The sequence below is a fragment of the Schistocerca gregaria genome, chromosome 4, assembly GCF_023897955.1.
Source record: "Schistocerca gregaria isolate iqSchGreg1 chromosome 4, iqSchGreg1.2, whole genome shotgun sequence".
In the NCBI taxonomy this organism is placed as follows: Eukaryota; Metazoa; Arthropoda; class Insecta; order Orthoptera; family Acrididae; genus Schistocerca; species Schistocerca gregaria.
The window spans coordinates 558,699,961-558,721,227 of record NC_064923.1 but is presented as its reverse complement, the minus strand read 5'-3'; the positions used below and the strand labels follow the sequence as shown (position 1 = coordinate 558,721,227).

At 43.1% G+C, this 21,267-nt stretch overlaps 1 protein-coding gene across 2 annotated transcripts in view; it reads left to right on the top strand.

Moving 5' to 3' along the window:
• LOC126267042 (beta-3 adrenergic receptor-like) overlaps positions 1-21,267 on the top strand; it is a 310,268-nt gene that overhangs the window by 189,257 nt on the left and 99,744 nt on the right. Inside the window, exon 4 of one of the 2 annotated variants that reach the window (XM_049971852.1) lies at positions 12,857-13,322. The exons of the other annotated variant lie outside the window; for it this stretch is intronic. Coding sequence (XP_049827809.1) covers positions 12,857-13,322 — 466 coding nt within the window. The remainder of the gene's footprint in view (positions 1-12,856; positions 13,323-21,267) is intronic. 2 annotated transcript variants of the gene reach the window in all.

Here is a 21,267-nt window from a genome sequence, read left to right as displayed (position 1 = left end):
ACACACCAACGATACTACTGGCGCTGGCTGAGACAAAAGAAACAGAGGAATGTTGGGAGAGTCCACTTGAAGGGAAGTAACCCAGGCAGGAAAACAATCATAAGGCACGTGCGGCTAACAATCATACGGCACTGCGGAGAGACTTCTGGAACACCCCGTACAATTTATTAATTAATTAGCTGTTTCTGTTTCCGCCGTTGGAAAGTTCAGCATTTTGAAAAACATGGGTACCTGAAAGTGTTCTGAAATACTAGTACTATCTGGACAGATTACCGTGTTACACATTTCTGCATATGCAGTCACATTCAAAATTATTCGTTCTGAAGGAGAGCGGCAGCGCAGATGCATTAGATTCGGCTGACCTATTTGGAAATATCAGACCTCAAGAGTTACTGATCAAATAATTCTTTTTTACCACCGGTTTTGATTACACAGTATGTTCAAATACGCAAAATTATTTACATCAACATACTGAGTATCGTTAGAACTGCGTCGTCATATGACGCCTCAATATGACCTAAAGATCGAAACCGGTTAAGAAATAAGGAATTATTTCATCAGCAGTGCTTGGGAATTTGAATTATGACTTTTTTCGGAAAACTTATGAGATATGCCACACCATATGATTAAATCATATATTTTACTACAGTGTTTACAGTGACAGTTCACTATTGATTTGTTAGTAAAAAATGGCTCTGAGCACTAAGGGACTTAACGTATGACGTCATCAGTCCCCTAGAACTTAGAACTACTTTAACTAACCAAAGGACATCACACATATTCATGCCCGAGGCACAGGATTTGAACCTGCGACCGTAGCGGTCGCGCGCTTCCGGACTGTAACATGTAGAACCGCCTGGCCACCACGGCTGGCGATTTGATAGTAGTAAACGAAGTTCGTAGTCACTATTAAAGACTGTGAAACTGCAAATTGACCCACTAAAGTCACAAATAGGAGATGTGCCAGCCATTTACCCCATGTCAAGGATACAGATCCAAATTACATACCTTGGAGACACTCGAACTCATCGGAAGCAAGAATCAGCTAAACAAATAAGCGGAATTACATTAGGAAAACAGAATATTAGGATCGGTCACATGTGACCCATCGGCGTGATACGAATCACATCAAGTGGTACACTACAATTAGTCTGGAGATTCTGCAGTCTTCACAGAGTTTGTTCTTCTTTCCTGATTTGGTGTAATGTTATAATCGATTGATCTTACCTTCTACCTTGTTTTGCAGTATGTTGTAGATCCTTGAATTTCTTTCGTATTTGAGTTTTGGAATTTTTATTAGTGGGCTGTTCGAGTAATGAACCATGATACAGTCAGCGGAAAACGAAGTGAGCTGATAGTAGGGTTGTGGGATTCTCAGCTCACATATGTGCGAGGGTATTTCCGGTTGTAACATTTGTTTTACAACCAAGGAAATTCTCCCAATAACTTCAGTCGGATCATGTATTGGGAACAATTTTTAGTCAGATTCTGGGATGATATGCCCCAGAAAAAAAAATGTCAATGGTTAGTGGTTGTTAAAGAGTATTTGTTCATGAGACTTCAGAGTAACATCGATGACATTTTTTTCGTTTTTAATAAAGAAGTCTTTATATCAACAACAATATTATCAGTACTACACTAACCACCACCTAATACATTAGTGGGTCGTTTTTTGCAGTACTGTTGTTAGCAGTGTATTAACGTCGATGACTTGCTAGAAGTATTTCGTTGGTGTCGGTTGACCACTTGGTTTTCTTTTCCTCGTTCAAATGGTTCATATGGCTTTGAGCACTAAGGGACTTAACTTCTGAGGTCATCAGACCCCTACAACTTACAACTACTTAACCTAACAACCTAAGGACATCACACACATCCATGCCCGAGGTAGGATTCGAACCTGCGACCGTAGTGGTCACGCGGTTCCAGATTGTACCGCGTAGAATCGCTCGGCCACCCTGGCCGGCTCTTTTCCTGGTTCCCTTGTGCTAAAGAGCTTCATAATTTAACTGGTGAAGGCGAGTCTTATCAGCTCCACAACAGGTATTTATTTGGCTTTCTCGACTTGGAGCCGACGTCTACGCCACTTGGTTGGAGCGCTTCCGACAAGTCTGTCCGGCTGTCACTATTTCTTTCTTTCTTTCTTCCTTTCTTTTTTTTCTTCTTGAATCGTCAGTCTTCTGACTGGTTTGATGCGGCCCGCCTCGAATTCCTCTCATGGGCCAACCACTTCACCATAGCGTACCACATGCATCACGATCTCCTCTCCTGTACTAACCTCCTCATCTCAGAGTATTTGGTGGATGTATTCCAATCTCTGTCTTCCTGTACAGTTTTTGCCCTCTACATTTCCCTCTATTACCATGGAAGTCATTCCCTCATGTCTTATCAGATGTCCTACATCTTGTCACTTCTCCTTATCAGTGTTTTCCACATATTCCTTTCTTCTCCGATTCTGCACAGAACCTTCTCATTCCTCAGCTTATCAGTCCAACTAATTTTCAACATCCGTCTGTAGCACCACAACTCTAATGCTTGGATCATATTCTGTTCCGGTTTTCCCACAGTCCATGTTTCACTACCATACAATGCTGTACTCCAGACGTACGCTCTCAGAAATTTTTTCCTCAAATTAAGGCCGATATTTGATATTAGTATACTTCTCTTGGCCAGAAATGTCCTTTTTGTCTTTACTAGTCTTCATTACTGGTCTGCTTCTGATGTTTTCCTTGTTCCGTCCTTCATTGGTTTTTTACTGCCTCGGTATCAGAATTCTTTAACTTCATCTACTTCGTGACCATTAATCCTGATGTGAAGTTTCCCACTGATTTCATTTCCACTACTTCTCAATACCTTCGTCATTCTTCGATTTAATCTCAATCCATACTATGTACTCATTAGACTGTTCATTCCGCTCAGCAGATCATGTAATTCTTCTTCACTTTCACTCATGCTACCAATGATCACCGAATCGTATCATTGATATCCTTTCACCTTGAATTTTAATTCCACTCATGAACCTTTCTTTCATTTCCGTCATTGTTTCTTCAATGTACAAATTGAACTGTAGGGGAAAGACTATACACACGCTCTTCGTTCATGGTCTCTTACCGTCCTGTCTTGGTCCATTCACATTCTGTATATTACACTTTTTCCCCGTGGCATACTCCTACTTTTCTCAGAACTTACAACACCTTACACCGTTTGACGCCGTGGAACGCTTTCTGCAGACTGACAAGTCCTATGGGCACGTCTTGATTTTTGTTTAGACTTGCTTCAATTATGAACCGCAACGTCAGAATAGCTTCTCTAGTGCCTTTACCTTCCTAAAGCGAAACTAGCCGTCATCTAATACTGTAAGTATGCTGTTTAGGTTTTTTTATTGGTAACGCCGCCGCCACGTAGTGCTCTGTATAAAAATCACTGGCTGTGCCGTGTGCAGTCTGTGGCTGGTTTGCATTGTTGTCTGTCATTGTAGTGTTGGGCAGCGGCAGCTAGATGCTAACAGCGCGTAGCGTTGCGCAGTTGGAGGTGAGCCGCCAGCAGTGGTGGACGGTGGTAGAGAGATGGCGGAGTTTTGAAATTTGTAAGAATTGGTGTCATGAAGTGATATATGTATTATGACTACTAAGGTAAATACATTGTTTGTTCTCTATTAAAATCTTTCAGTTGCTAACTATACCTATCAGTAGTTAGTGCCTTCCGTAGTTTGAATCTTTTATTTAGCTGGCAGTAGTGGCGCTCGCTGTATTGCAGTAGCTTCAGTAACGAAGATTTTTGTGAGGTAAGTGATTTGTGAAACGTATAGGTTAATGTTAGTCAGGGCCATTCTTTTGTAGGGATTTTTGAAAGTCAGATTGCGTTGCGCTAAAATTATTGTGTGTCGGTTTAAGCACAGTCTTGTATAAATTTTTCTAAGGGGACGTTTCAATACATTCTCAATTTCATTTTCCATTTATCTATACACCGGGTGGTCAAAAAGTCAGTATAAATTTGAAAACTTAATAAACCACGGAATAATGTAGATAGAGAAGTAAAACTTGACACACATGCTTGGAATGACATGAGGTTTTATTAGAACAAAAACAAAGTATTGCTAGACGCGTGAAAGATTTCTTGTGCGCGAATTTTGGTGATGATCGTGTGCTCGGCGGCCACTTTCGTCATGCTTGGCCTCCCAGGTCCCCAGACCTCAGTCCGTGCAGTTATTGGCTTTGGGTTACCTGAAGTCTCAAATGTATTGTGATCAACCGACATCTCTAGAGATGCTGAGAAACAGCATCCGATGCCACTGCCTCACCATAACTCCGGACATGCTTTACAGTGCTGTTCGCAACATTATTCCTCGACTACAGCTATTGCTGAGGAATGATGGTGGACATATTGAGCATTTCCTGTAAAGAACATCATCTTTGCTTTGTCTTACTTTGTTATGTTAATTATTGCTATTCTTAGCAGATGAAGTGCCATATGTCGGACAGTTTTTGAACTTTTGTATTTTTTTGGTTCTGATAAAACCCCATGTCATTCCAAGCATGTGTGTCAATTTGTACCTCTCTATCTACATTATTCCGTGATTTATTCAGTTTTCAAATTTGTACTGACTTTTTGATCACCCGGTATTATTCTTGTCGGCAACTTGGATGCGTAAACTGTTACGCTGATTGTGCCATAATTCTTGAATTTTTCGTGTCTTGCTATCTTTGGAATTGCGTTGATGTAGTTTTTCCGAAAGTCTGATGGTATATCGCCAGTCCCATACGTTATATACACAAACGTGAATAGTCGTTTCGTTGCAACTTCCCCCAATGATATTGGAAATTCCCGTGGCGTGTTATCAATCCCTTCTGCCTTATTGTACCTTATCTCGTCCAAATCTCTTTTTAAATTCCAGTACTGAATCCACTACCGTCTCTGTCAACTTCTGTTTCTTCTTTCATCGCGTCATTAGACAAGTCGTCCCCCTCAGGCCTTCAGTGTACTCTTTCCACCCATCTGCTCTCTCCCCTGTATTTAACAGTGCAATTCCCACTGGACTCCTAATATTACTAGCCTTGTTTTAAATTTCACTTAAAGTTGTATTGACTTTGTTACATGCTGAGTCAGTCCTTCCGAAAATCATTCCATCTTCGATATCTTCGCATTTTTCAAAGACGTATTTCGTCTTAGTTTCCCTGCACTTCCTATTTATTTCATTCCTCTGTGACTGGTGTTTCTATATTTATGAATTTCCCTGAAAATGTTTGTACTTCTATCTTTCATCGATCATGTGAAGTCTTCCTTATGTTGCCCGTTGTTTCTTCGCAATTATCTTCTGTATACCTATGTTTTTCTTTCCAACCCTTTATTCTACTCCTTCCTAAACAACCACATTCCAGTCTCCAATGACTATGAGATTTTTACCTCATTTTACATATTGTATTTCCCGATCAATATCCTCATATACTTTCCTTCTCTCTTCATCTTTTGTATGCGACGTTGACACGGACCTAAACGATTGTTATCGATGTTGTTTTATTATCGACTTTGATGAGAACAACCAAGACATTGAACTGTTCACAGTAACTCCCTCTGTCTCCCACCTTCCTATTCATAACGAATCCTACTCCCGTTACACCATTTCTGCTGCTGTTGATATTACCCTATACTCTTCTGACCAGAAATCTTCCTGTCACTGACCTCGTTATATCTAGACTGAGTCCTTCATTGAAGATTTTCTGCCTTCCCTACCACATTTAAACATCGAACACTCCACGCTCCGCCTTTTAGAACGTCATACTTTAGTTGGTTCTTCAGTCCTTTTCTCATGGTCCACTCCTAGAGATCCAAATGGGAGACTAGTCCGGAATTTTTTGACAACAGTGAGATCATTCTGAGACTCTTTCCATTACAGGTCACTTAACTGAGCAGCACAAACACCTCAGACATGGCTTCCGATTTATTAGGCGGGCATGGCAGAGATACCACAGGGTGCAGCAAGAACAGTTCCCTGATTTGTGAGGGGAAGGCTGTTGGTTCGAGGGGGTACATTTCCACTTCTTTAACGGAAGAAACGTGCAGAAGTTCCATCACTGTCTAAGAGTAATCCTCACGAGTTTCACCGAATAGAAAAACATATTAGACTAAAATGACACCGTGGTATGACGTTTCAAATTCGGTATTTTTTGTCCATACTTTCGTCAATAATATGTGTTACTTCTATGGTGAAGAGTGAGTGGTATTGACCAATGTCACAGAACTATTTCCAGCCTTAATATGGCAAAGGTGTGAATGAAACGTTGCCCAAGCAATATGCAACAGAACTTACAGCACGTCGTTCTCTGTCACTACTGCGGTAAATTTCTCCCGGACGTTTTATCTCCTTGCTGGGCGTTACCGACTAGTCCTGCGCTCGCAAAATTTCATCCCTTTTGAGTGTTTCTGTGTGGCTATATTAGAGCAAAGATATACAAACTAAGTCCACTAACTTTGGAACCTCTGAAGATGGCAATATGACATGAAGTTATTGCCATCACATGTAAAATGACTCTCCAGATACTGAATAACTGCTGAGGTAAAATAGTATATCAATATTAAAGAATTCCAGTAGTGTGATGTTGTCTTCGAAACATGTTGATGTATACTGACATTCGGTAAATTATTCAGAAACAAAAAGTATTTGCATTATCATCTTTGTTTTTCAATATTTCAGCTTCCAAAATGGAAGTGACCCCTTTTGTAGCACTCTGTAAATCTCTATCCGATTAGTCTGTGCATATGAGCAAACGTAAGCGGAGTGGAGCTGGGATCGAAGAGGCAGGGTGTTAAGTGGCTCTGGGATTTTCTCCAATGAGTCCAGTTACATTCCGACTACAAGACTGATACAATGCGTAGAGCAGGAGATGAGAACACGAAGGACAACTACAGCAGTACACGTGGTCAGCCTCACTCAGAATAGGTGCCTGAAGATACTAAGGACAAGTAAATTTCATGAGCTGTTAGTAGCGAAGAGGCTTTGTTGTGCCGTGCTTCCAGCTTTTTTTTTGGAGTGATATTATCTGTTAGCTACCGGTGATCACCTACTGCTGCGGTTACTGGATCTATGGAGGACCAATGCGCTAGTAAGTGAGCTAGTTTATAGAGGAAGTTCTACAATTCAGTGCTCAGTCTGCCAGACCTGATGACGAAACCAAAACATACGTTTCATTCATCGACAAAACGTCAGGAATGCATACTGGGTGAGTGCAGAGTGTCGAAGAGGCCACTGAATGTGGTTTAGAATAGAACAATGTTGCACGTATTTCAGTCCTTCACTGTTCTGATCAGTATGTTCAATAAGAAATTCAGCTCATTTCTTCCTGAAAGCAAGTTGGATTTATTCAGGATTCCAATACACCAGACTATTCCCCATTCTTTTGGCTACAAAACTACATTTCTCAATACAATCTAATTTCAGCGGGACGACTTTACGCCAATATACTGGACGGACGTATATGCCCGCACGGTATCAGTCTATTGTTCGACGTTGGAGGCAACGTCAAGCTGCGTCAATATCCTCCCAATCATCAACGTACTGCTCCTCAAGGAGTGCATCCTTCATTGGGCCAAAGAAGTGGGTGTCCGGGCTGTATGGCAGATGTGGAAGAACAGTCCAATGAAGTTTTATGAGCTCCTCTCTGGTGCACAGAATTGTGTGACGCCTTGCATTTTCACGGAGAATGAGAAGTTCGTTTGCATTTTTGTGGCAACGAACACCTGAAGTCTTTTGTTCAATTTCCTGAGGATAGAACAATACACTTGAGAATTAATCCTAGCAGCATGAGGGAGGACATAAAATAGAATAGCACCTACCGAGTCCGTGAAGACCATCTCCATGACATCACGGACTGAGGGTGCGATTTTGAATTTTATCTTCTTCCAACATTGGAGGATTCACAGCTGTGTGCGGCCACCTGCATGAGATCGGAGAGGTTTGCGCTACCTTGCGGCAGTGACGACAGACTCCTTGGCCAAGAACTCACCGTGCTTTGGTTTATCGTCAGGTCTCCGTAGACACTCTACAAGTGCCTATGAATATCTGCAATGCTCTGGCTTTCCGCCAAAAGAAACTCAATGACAGCTCTTCGGTTGGAATGCACCTCAATTGAAGCCGCCATTTTGAAGGTTATGTATAAGCACAGCCACGTATTGGAGCTTCATGAGAACGTAGAGGCTGGAGTGCGAATATTCCACGATGACCCACAAGAGATCCCGCATATTTTTCAACCGAAGCTGGCAAGGAAAAAGAAACGTGCTGAATTACTTATTCGACATCCGTCGTATAACAGATGTTCAAAATGAGTAACATTAACTCAGCGCATAGTCGGTACTGAAGCAGCAGGGCAACCCGCGTGCGAAGTAAAATGTTTGATGTGTTGTGTATGTGTGAGTTCTTGCAATTTCTTCCTCCACTGGGTCTACAGATATAGAACACACTTCGGGTTTCATGTTACATTAGAGGAAGACGTCTAATGGGGTGGGATGCAGAGACTTTGCAGCCCAGTTTACAGGTTCTCCTGTGTTAATCCTCAGAATGTAGCCTACTGTTTCTGAAAGTTATGCCAGAGGACACCATTCTGCAAGTCTGTCCTCCCTCTGATACGTAAGGTTACGTCCTGCATTAACGTTGGAAGGTACTCTTGCAAGAACTGTCTGTAAATCGGCTACCTGAGTCGTGGAGGCAACATGACGCGCCCAAGCCAGTAGTCGCCTATGATACCGCCCCAAATGTTTACTACACATTGCCTCTCATGAGCCGGCATGCTGCAACGGTCGCAGGTTCGAATCCTGCCTCGGGCATGGATGTGTGTGATGTCCTTCGGTTAGTTAGGTTTAAGTAGTTCTAAGTCTAGGGGACTGATGACCTCAGATGTTAAGTCCCATAGTGCTTAGAGCCATTTGAACCATTTTGAACCTCTGATGACCTAACACAATTAACATCCGTAAACAAAGCAACGTCATGGAATAGAGTGTCTTAGCCTGTTGCAGAATGCAGCTAAAGCCAAGGTAGATAACCATCGTGTCCAAGATCTGTGCACTGGCAGGACGAAAAAGATGAACTAGATGTTCACGCAATACACTGCACATTAAACTACGGTGAACACCAGACTCATCGTGTTTCGCTGTTCTACTTGCCTCGAACCTCTCCTCTGAGCTTAATGACAATAATGCAGACAGCTTTGTGCAGGGAATGTTTGTTATAAATTCACTAAGCTGTTTGAGCATCGCCTTTAGCTGCGCTTTAAACATTGTGTGTCCCTCGCAATTCTCTCCATGTGTACTACTCCGTGTCATGCACTGCGACCGTGAAGCTAGCACTACAGTGTTCTATGCTGCTTCTCGGCACAAAATTTTTGAAAATCCTGTATACAGTGGTAGCCTCTGTTCTATAATGGAACCCTCAAACATGGTTTTCGATAGCTAATGTATGATAATGTTGCAGGCTGGTCCAAAATTGTTCAAATATATGTGAATTCCTAAGGGACCAAACGGCTGAAGTCATCAGTCCCTGGTCTTACATACTACTTAAACTAACTTACGCTAAGAACAACACACACACCCATGCTCGAGGGAGGACTCGAACCTCCGGCGGGAGAGGCCGATGCAGGCTGAAGCAATCAATTAAAGTTTGTGCCAACACCAGAATTCCAACGCGGGTCTCCTCCTTACCAGGCAGAAACGTTAGCCATTACACCACACTGGAACAGTGGCAACAACCGCTATAGTTACTACTCTACTACGTCTCCCTACCCGATATAAATTCCAACTGAACGCTTCGTCAGTTTGCGTTGGTTGCTGGTGTTAGCATTAAGATAATGGCACGTCTCCCCATTGTGCTGTGGTCCAGTCAGGTAGCGGTGCGGGCTCGTTACAGGGAAAGTTCTGCTTCACCGGATGGGCAGGGAAGTCGTTCATGCCTGTTGTAGCAGCTGGGAGAGGATTTGTACGACATATGGTGAAGGGAGCATATTTACAACGTCGTATTGGAGTGTCCTGTATGCGCTAGAGGTCTACGTGGAATTTGAAACGTCTCAGTGTAAGCCGTTCCATTGGCTCTACTGAGCTGCCTTCAGCCTTTGTATACGTATTTTCTCCTTTGTTGGTTGTAACATCTGTGCTTTCGATACTCGGGACCAGTATCGATAGACAGGCACAGTAGTAGCTTAACAGGCAAATACTGTCGTTTTTCCATTTATTCTTTACGTTTCATATATCAATAGGAATACTAACTGTGTGTAAAGTCGCAGGCCAGAGTGACCGAGCGGTTCTAGGGGTTACAGTCTGGAACTGTGCGACCGTTACGGTCGCAGGTTCGAATCTTGCCTCGGGCATGGAAGTGTGTGCTGTCCTTATGTTAGTTAGGTTTAGGTAGTTCTAAGTTCTAGGGGGCTGATGACCTCGGATGTTAAGTCCCATAGTGCTCAGAGCCATTTTTCGTGTGTCAAGTCCTGTGTTACTTTTGATTATTACGTTTTCATGTTGTGACTCTATATTTCCATTTCAATTTCCTTTTCTCGTCTGCTACAAAGTTTTTGTGAATGTGTATGTGATGCTCCCGTGTACTGTGGTTATTGGGCAGTTATTCTCTGAGTAGTAGTGGCAGTTTACTCAACTTCTGTGTGGAGACTAAGTAGCTACTGGTGGGCCAAACATACGTTAATGGTGACTGGTCAGCACCTACTGTGCACGTTGGTGCAGACAGCCGGAATGTACTTTCTCTGCCTATTTCCGCTTCTACTAGTAGACCTCCGTCAAACAGGGCGGAACATCACTGTTTAGTGGGTCGTCGGAATGTGGGGTTGCCTACTCGACCATCTCTGATTATGTAAGTTCAGGTAGTTTGAATGTGTAAGGATATGATTGAGACTGAGACGCTAATGCTTTCCTCAGAAGCAGACCCATGGCAAATGACACCACAGGATTTCAGTTATGGAGTGCGACGATGGTTATTAATATTTCAGGTATTTAAGTCGATTGTAGTCTCACCGCTTTGAGAGAGTGCTTTGTCCCATCAGTGCCTTACTTGTCAGTGTAGATCTTCTACGTTTGAATTTGGTGACAATGCTCTATCCGTCTGTAGTATTAGCATTCTTTTTCCACATTTAAATCTTAATTTCATTTCGTGACTTTGGTGTCTCTTTGTGTTGGTTCGCTAAAGTAAACCACGTGCTTTACTGCCACGTGAAGAGCCTTCAGCTCAGCGTTATTATCCATACAAGCGTATTGTTCAGTTTAAATTTCGAATTATATCAAGATTTGCCTCCGTTTTGTATATTTACAGTTTTGTTTTCGCCTCAGATAGAGAATTTCCACGCGAGGTACCAACTACTCGATTGTTTAGTAAAGCTAACGTTTCTGAGGCCCATTGTGTTTTAATCTTGTGTATAAATTTCTCATGTGTGTACTGTGACATGAACGTTCTTGTGCATGTAGATGAGAAGAATCCTTCCATACACCAAATCGAGGCTTTTAAGGTAGAGTTTATGAAATAATTACAGAGCTCTATACACAGTATCAAGCATTCGTATAGTGATTGTTATTGTTTTGTAACTCAAGTTGCTTGTGATTTGAGTAGTGAATAAATATTAAATGATCTTTAAATCAGTTTCTTAACGTTACTTGTGCAGCCCGTCCACCTTTTAGTATGGCTATCTCATGGGACCATGATTTGGTTATTTTTTGGTCTTAAATAATTTGTGTTAATATGAAATTTTTATTTGAATCTAATTAAATTCTAGTCTTGGAGATAACATCACAGTCATTCAGAGCTATATTGATTAACTAAACCATAAACTTGTTTTGGTTGACACTAATTGTGTACAAACGAGATGGCTTTCAATCTGACCATCAACTGTGATGTGTAATTGAAACAGGAGTGGGTATCATTGTAATTACAGACATGGAACCTAGAGCATATGCACAAGTTACGAAGGAGGAGGAACTAAATACACTGTAAATTACCTTACCACGCGTCGTCACAGTACCAGGTGAAGAGCCTGAACTATTAACTATTTCCAGGAGGCACTGAAGGATGGACCGATGACCGAAGGAAGCTTTTGGCTCGTAAGTGCAGCTCCTTTCCGAAGAGTAGCTCTTACGAGGCGCGAGTGGCTCTATTTATACAGTATTGTTCGATTTCGATGGAATCGTGAAAGGTCACATCAGACATACATGGTTTTTAAAATCTCTTTCATTCCACCTAGCCTAAAAACATTAGGCATGCAATGGCTCATCGATGCCATACACACGACAAGCCTGGTCTCGAAACACCTCAATACGGAAATAAGAGGTGCCACACCTCAACAGTTCAGTTTGTCCCATGAAAACCGATTAGTTAGTGACATCTTTCACACCCGAGCTGATGATTGGTGAAAATAACTAACACACAAATAAAAACACAGTACCCTGCTGCGAAGGTCCACACACAGCAATGTTCGCTGCACGATCGTTGAGCAGACACTGATGGCAGCCCCATGGTCCATGTGGATGGTCAGTTGCCCCTCAGTTCCAAGTCTGTTCTCCTGTACACATTTCCGCAGCCGTCTTTCAGGTCTGTCATCTATGACCCGTGGTGTATCAGCGTTCGCTCGGTGTCAGTTTTGGATAGCGCCACTTTTCCAACCACGGCTTCACTTGGATGCCTCGGAAGTCCTTTCACCCTCAGCGTGAAAGATAATATCACGCACTTTTAGATGTCAGATAGTTCTCTCCATTTCCGCATTACGACAATGACTGCACTGTTTTCCGCGTCACCCTGACAGTCTTTATATCCCCTTCACTGCAAATGTTGAGAATATAGCTAAGCGTTAAAAAAAAAGTGTTTGTGCTCCCCGTGTCACAGGTTCCTGTACTTCTCGAAGTTCCGGCTGACGTTCTCGTCGCTGTTCTTCGTGCCGCTGCTGGTGATGGCGTTCATCTACGCGCGCATCTTCGTGGTGGTGCGCCGCCACCAGGCGGGCCGGCTGCGCTACGCGCACAGGGCCAGCGTGCCCGGGGCCAGCAGCAGCGCCGGCTCGGCGCAGCAGGCGCCCGACGCCGAGCAGCTGCACCTGCGACGCCAGAGCGCCATGGCGCGCTCCGTCAAGACGGTGCAGACGACGCTTCGCATCCTGGTCTCCTACCTGCTCGGCCTCATCCCGGCCGTGCTGGTGTTCGTGCTCGTCTGCGACGACTGCCCCGCGCCACTGCCGCGCTCCGAGCCACAGCACTTCCGCATGTTCTTCCTCTTCACGACCGTCAACCTCGCCGTCATCCTCAAGACGCTCGTCAACCCCTTCATCTACGCGTCCAGAATGCACGAGATTAAGGTGGGCACCCGTGCACCTAGTGCTCTTACAAGTGTCGAATAATACGCAGGCAAAACTCTATAAAATATTGCTACAGGGTGTTACAAAAAGGTACGGCCAAACTTTCAGGAAACGTTTCTCATACACAAATAAAGAAAATATGTTATGTGGACATGTGTCCGGAAACGCTTAATTTCCATGTTAGAGCTCATTTTAGGTATGAACTGTACCTCCTCGATTCACTGCCAGTTGGTCCAATTGAAGGAAGGTAATGTTGACTTCGGTGCTTGTGTTGACATGCAACTCATTGCTCTACAGTACAAACATCAAGCACGTCAGTAAGTAGCAACAACATGTTAGTGTTCATCACGAACAGTGATGCATTGCAGTCAGTGCAATGTTTACAAATGCGGAATTGGCAGATGCCTATCTGACGTATGGATTAGCAAGGGGCAATAGCCGTGGCGCGGTACGTTTGTATCGAGACGAAGGTGTCCCCATAGAAAGACGTTCGAAGCAATTAATCGGCGTCTTAGGGAGCACGGAACACTCCAACCTATGACTCGCGACTGGGGATGACCTAGAACGACGACGGCACCTGCAATGGGCGAGGCAATTCTTTGTGCATTGACGATAACCCTAATGCAGCGTCGGAGAAGCTGCTGCTGTACAAGGTAACGTTGACCACGTCACTGTGTGGAGAATGCTACGGCAGAACCAGTTGTTTCCGTTCCATGTACAGCATGTGCAGGCACTATCAGCAACTGATTGGCCTCCACGTGCACACTTCTGCGAATGGTTCATCCAATAATGTGTCAATCCTCATTTCAGTGGAATTGTTCTCTTTACGGATGAGGCTTCATTCCAACGTGATGAAATTGTAAATTTTCACACTTAACATGTGTGGGCTGACGAGAATCCGCACGAAATTGTGCAATCACGTCATCAACACAGATTTTATGCGAACGTTTGAACGTTTGGGCAGGCATTGTTAGTCATGTCTTGATTGGGCCCTATGTTCTTCCACCTACGCTCAATGGAGCACGTTATCATGATTATGTATGGGATACTCTACCTGTGCTGCTAGAACATGTGCCTTTACAAGTACGACACAACATGTGGTTCATGCACGATGGAGCTCGTGCATATTTCAGTCGAAGTGTTCGTACGCTTCTCAACAACAGATTCGGTGACCGATGGATTGGTAGAGGCGGACCAATCCCAAGGCCTCCACGCTCTCCTGACCTCAACCCTCTTGACTTTCATTTATGGGGGCATTTGAAAGTTCTTGTCTACGCAGTCCCGGTACGAAATGTAGACACTCTTCGTGCTCGTATTGTGGACGGCTGTGATACAATACGCCATTCGCCAGGGCTGCATCAGCGCATCAGGGATTCCATGCGACGGAGGGTGGATGCATGTATCCCCGCTAAAGGAGGACATTTTGAACAATTCCTGTAACAAAGTGTTTGAAGTCACGCTGGTACGTTCTGTTGCTGTGTCTTTTCATTCCATGATTAATGTGATATGAAGAGAAGAAATAAAATGAGCTCTAACATGAAAAGTAAGCGTTTCCGGACACATGTCCACATAACATATTTTCTTCCTTTGTGTGTGAGGAATGTGTCCTGAAAGTGTGGCCGTACCTTTTTCTAGCACCCTGTATATCTACATACTCGAAAACCACCTTATGGTGTGTGGTAAGACGTAACACGTGTATCGCTGTCAGTTAGTCCATTAGTTCTCCAGTTATGAATGGCCCGCTGCATAACGATCACTAGTAAGGCTCTGTTTGAGCTAGAATATCTCTGATATTAGATCCAGGCCCTTTCCCGAGATCGTACTTATGACATAGGAACATTTAAGTTTCGATCGTATAAAAAGATGCTGAACCACTGGACCAGTTCCTACCAAAATTCTAGTTCATAACCCTTACTGGCAGAAGACAGCTTTATGGCTAGGAACCACCTATCTATCATAGTTCAGGAAATACCAAGTTACAAACACTGAGGTGCGCTAAAGTACCGCTTTTTGCATGATATATTAATACTTTACTACTAACGCTATTCCCAAAATATTTTGCAGACAGTATCGACATATACCGCAGAATGTATCTAGAGTCAGGCAGCAGCAGCAGGCGGCCGAGACACACGCAGCCCCAGGGAAGTAACCGATTTTGTGACTTTTACAAGTTCCTTACCAGGAGCCAGTTTTATAATATCATCTGTGTGCATTAATAGTTTAGTTTCTTGAGTTTCTGCGTGTTAATTTAATATCTAATAGCCACAGTTCTCGCGTTTCCGTTAGCGTCGGAGAGAAAACCGATTTTGTGGCATATTACAAGTTCCTAATCAGGGTCGAAATATTTAGTTTCACCTGAGTTCTTCGGTAATTAGGTTTTGAATTTCTGTGTATTAATCTAATTTATTAGACACTGCTTCTGGGTTTTCGCAGCACATGCCGATAGTCTGTTTATCTGCACAATTTAGTTTTACACGGTCTATAGTATGCGCAGAGACTCCGATTATTGTGTGCAGATACCAAGTTGGTGACACTTCGCTCTCAGCTCCACGCTTTGATGGCTTCGGTTACACAGCTTGAGGCTGCAGTGGATGGTCACCACTGCTGTGGGCAGACTGTGGGGGTCCAACGGACGTCCAGCACGTCCGAGTCCACCAGTCGGTCCTCACTGGTGAACAGCTCAGTTACTCCTCGCACTGAGATTGACTTCTCACATCTGGTCGAGTGGGAGGTCGCCCCAGGGCGTAGCAGGAGGCGAAAGACTTCCCAGGTGGCCGCACGTAAGGCCTCCGCAGTTTGTCTGGAAAACAAGTTCCAGGTGCTGTCTGTGGCTGACACTGTCGCTGAGCCAGGTGCCATCGCCTGTCCTCTTCCAGAGGAAACCTCTCTGCCTGCAAGATCCGGACAATCACAGAGGCTGGGATTAATATTAGTTGGGATTTCCAACGTTAGTCACGTTATGGGGCATCCTAGGGACGTGACTACCAAGAAGGGTAAAAAAGCCAATGTGCACTCCATGTGCTTGCCAGGGTGAGTCATGGGTCCTTCCTGATGCCATGAAGAGCTCATGGTGAAGCCAGTAGTAGGTGGTGGGCCACGTCGGTATCAGTTATGTGTGTCAGTTTGGATCAGAAGAGATTCTCTCTGGTTTCGAGCAGCTAGCAAGTGGTAAAGGCGACTAGTATTGCTTGCGAGATGAAAGCAGAGATGACCAATGGCAGAAGGGGAGACGGGATCGATTGCGGACCTCTGGTACAGAGCCGAGTGGAGGGATTGATTCAGAGGCTCAGACAGTTCTGCGACCATGTAGGCCGCAGACTCCTTGATTTACTCCAAAGGGTGGTTGGGTTTTGGGTTCCGCTGCATAGGTCAGGTGTCGAATATACGCAGAAAGCGGCTACACGGGTAGCAGGGGCTGTGTGGCGTGGAATGGGCGGTTTTTTAGCTTAGAGGTTCTCGGGAAGACACAAGAAGGAGTTCAGTCACAAAGAGTGGAAGCTGAACACAGGAAGAACGTAGATACAGAAACCATTGGTATAACAGTTGTAAATTGTCATAGTTGTGTTTGGAAAGTACCAGAGCTCCAAGCGCTAACAGAAAGCACTGATGCTCAAATCGTTATAGACGCTTTGCTAACTAATGCCGGAGATAAAGTCAGCCGAAATTTTTGTGAGGACCTAACGGTGTTCCGAAACGATAGGCTACACACGGTTGGCGGTGGCGTGTTTATTACTGCTAGAAGTAGTTTATCTTGTCGCGAAATTGAAGTAGATAGTTCCTGTGGGTTAGTATGGACAAAGGTCATTGTTGCCAATGGAAATACAATAATAATTAGATCCTTTTACCGACCTCCCAATTAAGAAGGTAAAATTGCTGAAATTTTAAAAAAAACCTGAGTTTGATTTCAAACACGTACCAGACTCATACGATTATAGTTGGTGGTCACTTAAATATACCCTCGATATGTTGGCGAAAAGATATGTTTAACTCCGGAGGTACCCATCCGAAATTGTGCTAAGCGCAGTCTCTGAAAATTATTTCGACCAATTAGTTTATGTGCCCATGCGAATAATAAACGGTTCTGAAAATACACTTGACCTCTTAGAAACAAATAATCCTGAGTTAATAGCGAGCATCAAAACAGATTCAGGGATTAGTGAGCACAGTGTAGTCGTAGCGAGACTGAATATTGTAACAACCAAATCCTCCAAAAATAAACGAAATTATAAGTATTCCAAAAAGCAGATAAAAATTCACTCGACGCCTTCCTGAGAGACAATCTCCACTCCTTCCAAATTACTAATATAAGTGTAGACCAGTTGCGGCTTGAATTCAAAGAAATAGTATCGCCAGGAACTGTGAGTTTTATACCAAATAAATTAACAAACGACGGAGCTGATCCTCCTTGGTACACAAAACGAGTCAGAACACAGTTCCAGAAACGACGAAATAAACATGCCAAATTTAAACAGACGCCAAATCTCCAAGATTGGCGATCTGTTACAGAAGCTCGAAATTTAGAGCGTCCTCAATGTGAGATGCTTGTAATAGTTTCCACAATTATTCTCTGTCTCGAAACCTGGCAGAAAATTCAAAAAGACTCTGCTCGTATGTAAAATATACTAGCGCCCAGACACATTCAATTCCTTCTCTGTGCGATAGCTATGGAAATTCCATCAATGACAGTGCTGCCACCGTGCGGATGGCCTAGCGGTTCTAGGCGCTACTGTCTGGAACTGCACGACCACTACGGGCGCAGGTTCGAATCCTGCCTCGAGCATGGATGTGTGTGACAGGTTAGTTACATTTAAGTAGTTCTAAGTTCTAGGGGACTGAAGACCTGAGCAGTTAAGTTCCATAGTGCTCAGAGCCATTTGAACTATTTGAACAGTGCTGCCAAAACAGAGTGACTAAAGACAGGCTTCCGAAATTACTTCAAAAAAGAAGACGAAGTAAATATTCCAGAATTCGAATCAAGAACAGCTGCCAACATGAGTAACATAGAAGTAAATATCTTAGGAGAAGTGAAGAAACTTAAATCATTTAATAAATCTAGTCTTCTGGACCAGACATAATACCAACTAGGTTCCTTTCAGAGTATACTCATGCATTAGCTCCATACTTAACAATCATATGCAACCGTTCGCTCGACGAAAGATCCATACCCAAAGGCTGGGAAGTGGCACAGGTCACAAAATATTCAAGAAAGGTAGTAGGAGTAATCCACAAAATTACAGGTCCATATCATTAACATCGATATGCAGCAGTATTTTGGAACTTTTATTGCGTTCGAACATTATGAATTACCTCGAAGAAATCGGTCTATTGCCGGCCGGGATGGCCGAGCGTTTCTAGGCGCTACAGTTTGTAACCGCGCGATCGCTACGGTCGTAGGTTCGAATCCTGCCTCGGGCATGGATGTGTATGATGTCCTTAGGTTAGTTAGGTTAAAGTAGTTCTAAGTTATAGGGGACTGATGATCTCATAAGGTAAGTCCCATAGTGCTCAGAGCCATTTGAACCAAACCGGTATATTGACAAACGGTCAACATGGATTTAGGAAACATCGTTATTGTGAAACACAACCAGCTCTTTATTCGCATGAAGTGCTGGTGCTATTGACAAGGGATGTCACATTGATTTTGTATTACTGGAAGGGTTTAGACACTGTACCACATACGCGACTTGTAGTGGAATTGCGTGCCTTTGGAATGTCTTAGTTACGTGACTGGATTTGAGATTTTCTGTCAGTGATGTCACAGTTCTTGGTAACTGACTGAAAGTCATCGAGTAAAACAGAAATGATTTCTGGTGTCCCCCAAGGTAGTGTTTTAGGATCTTTGTTGTTCCTTGTCTATATAAACGATTTGGCAGACAATCTGAGCGGCTGTCTTAGGTTGTTTTCTGATACACTGTCGTTTATCGACTAGTAAAGTCATCAGAAGATGAAAACAAATTGCAAAACGAATTATAAAAGATATCTGAATGGCGCGAAAAGTGGTAGTTGACCCTAAATAACTAAAAGTGTGAGGTGTTCCACATGAGTGCTAAAAGGAATCCGTTAAACTTCGGTTACGCGATAAATCGGTCAGATCTAAAGACCGTAAATTCAACTAAATGCCTAAGAATTACAATTACGAGAAACTTCAATTGGAAGGAACACACAGAAAATGTTGTGGGAAAGGCTAACGAGAAACTGCGGTTTATTTGCAGGACACTTAGAAAATGTAGCAGATCTACTATGGAGACTGCCTACATTATGCTTGTCCGTCCTCTTTTAGAATACTGCTGCGCGGTGTGGGGTCCTTACCAGATGGGATTGACCTCGGAAACGTTCAAAGAAGGGCAGCACGTTTTGTACTATCGCGAAATATCGGAGAGTTTCACTGAGATGATGCAGGATTTGGTCTGGACATCATTAAGAGAAAGGCGTTTTTCGTTGCCACGAAATCTTCTCACGAAATTTCAATCACCAACTTTCGCCTCCTAATGCGAAATATTTTGTTGACACCAACCTACAAAGGGAGAAACGATCACCACGATAAAATATGAGAAATCAGAGCCCGTACTGAAAGTTATAGGTGTTCGCTCTTTCTGCGCTCTATACGAGATTAGAATAATAGTGAATTGTGAAGGTGGTTCGATGAACCCTCTGCCAGACACTTAAATGTGATTTGCAGAGTATACATTTAGATGTAGATGTATGTACACAAATACATTATTGTAAGACGCACAGTCCAAGTAACTGATGTCATAAACCCCATCATGAATGATGTTTTATTTTATTACGTTCACGCCACTAACATTATTCGCAATAAATTTAGTAGACAGTATCCGTTGGTACTACTGAATGTACATTCAAAATTATATCTCTGTACGTGACATTGTTCAAAAGATATGACGTCATAAATATTGAACAACGTGAAAATGAAACTATAGGGCTAAATTCACTAGAGATACTGATGGATTAATTGAGCAAATATGTATGAAATATGTTGAACATATGTGAAATATATGTCACATGTCTGTACTCTGATAGAGTCCGCGGTATAAAGCTCCTCTTAAACCAGTGGATCGATTTGATGCAAATTAGATAGGCGTATCACTTATGGTCTGGAGAGAAACTCTGAGGGGGTGAAACTACTAACCTGATATTGGGTTTGGGGTGATAACATGGAGAAAGAAGGTGGGAAACAGAGAAAGGAGAGAGGACTAGGTCGATAGAGAGATGGGTAGGATATGATGAACAGAGAGATTGGCTAGGAGGAGATGGACAGTGAGAGGGGTTATGAGGAGATGGACAGAGGCGAAAGAAGGTAATTGATATACAGGATTAAAATATATTCCCGGGTAACGCTAGGTACGCAGCTAATTTAACAACGAATCAAACTGTTATGCTCAACGCTTCTCTTGTAGCGTCTGCCACTGCATTTGGATGAGCATCTCCATGACCCTATCGTGTGTACTAAGCAAAATTTTGACGAAACGCACTGCTCTTCTTTGTATTTTCTCTATTTTTTTATTAATCGTAGCAGGTAATGATTCCAAACTGAAGAGTATTGTCGCATTTCAGACTATCGCGGATGAATTAAACCTGAGAATTCTTCAAATTATTCTGTGCTACGACCCTGTATTACCTGCCATTAGCTTTATTTAGTCTTCCCGCTCTGCAGGCATACTTCTAGATATTTAATGGATACGACTGCTTTCAGCGATTGTACTGCTACAATCATGTAGCACGTCTTTCTGCCTAGCAAGGTGGAAGAAGTATGTACCGGGTCTGTGCAGGTGAAATTAAACGGATAGAAAAATGATAGGGAGGGAATATGTCATATATAAAGACGAGATAGGAGACAGACTATGTGATCAAAAGTAGCCGGTCACCTGGCTGAAAGTGGCTTTCACTTTCGCGGCGACCTCCATCGGTATTGCTGGAATTCAAAATG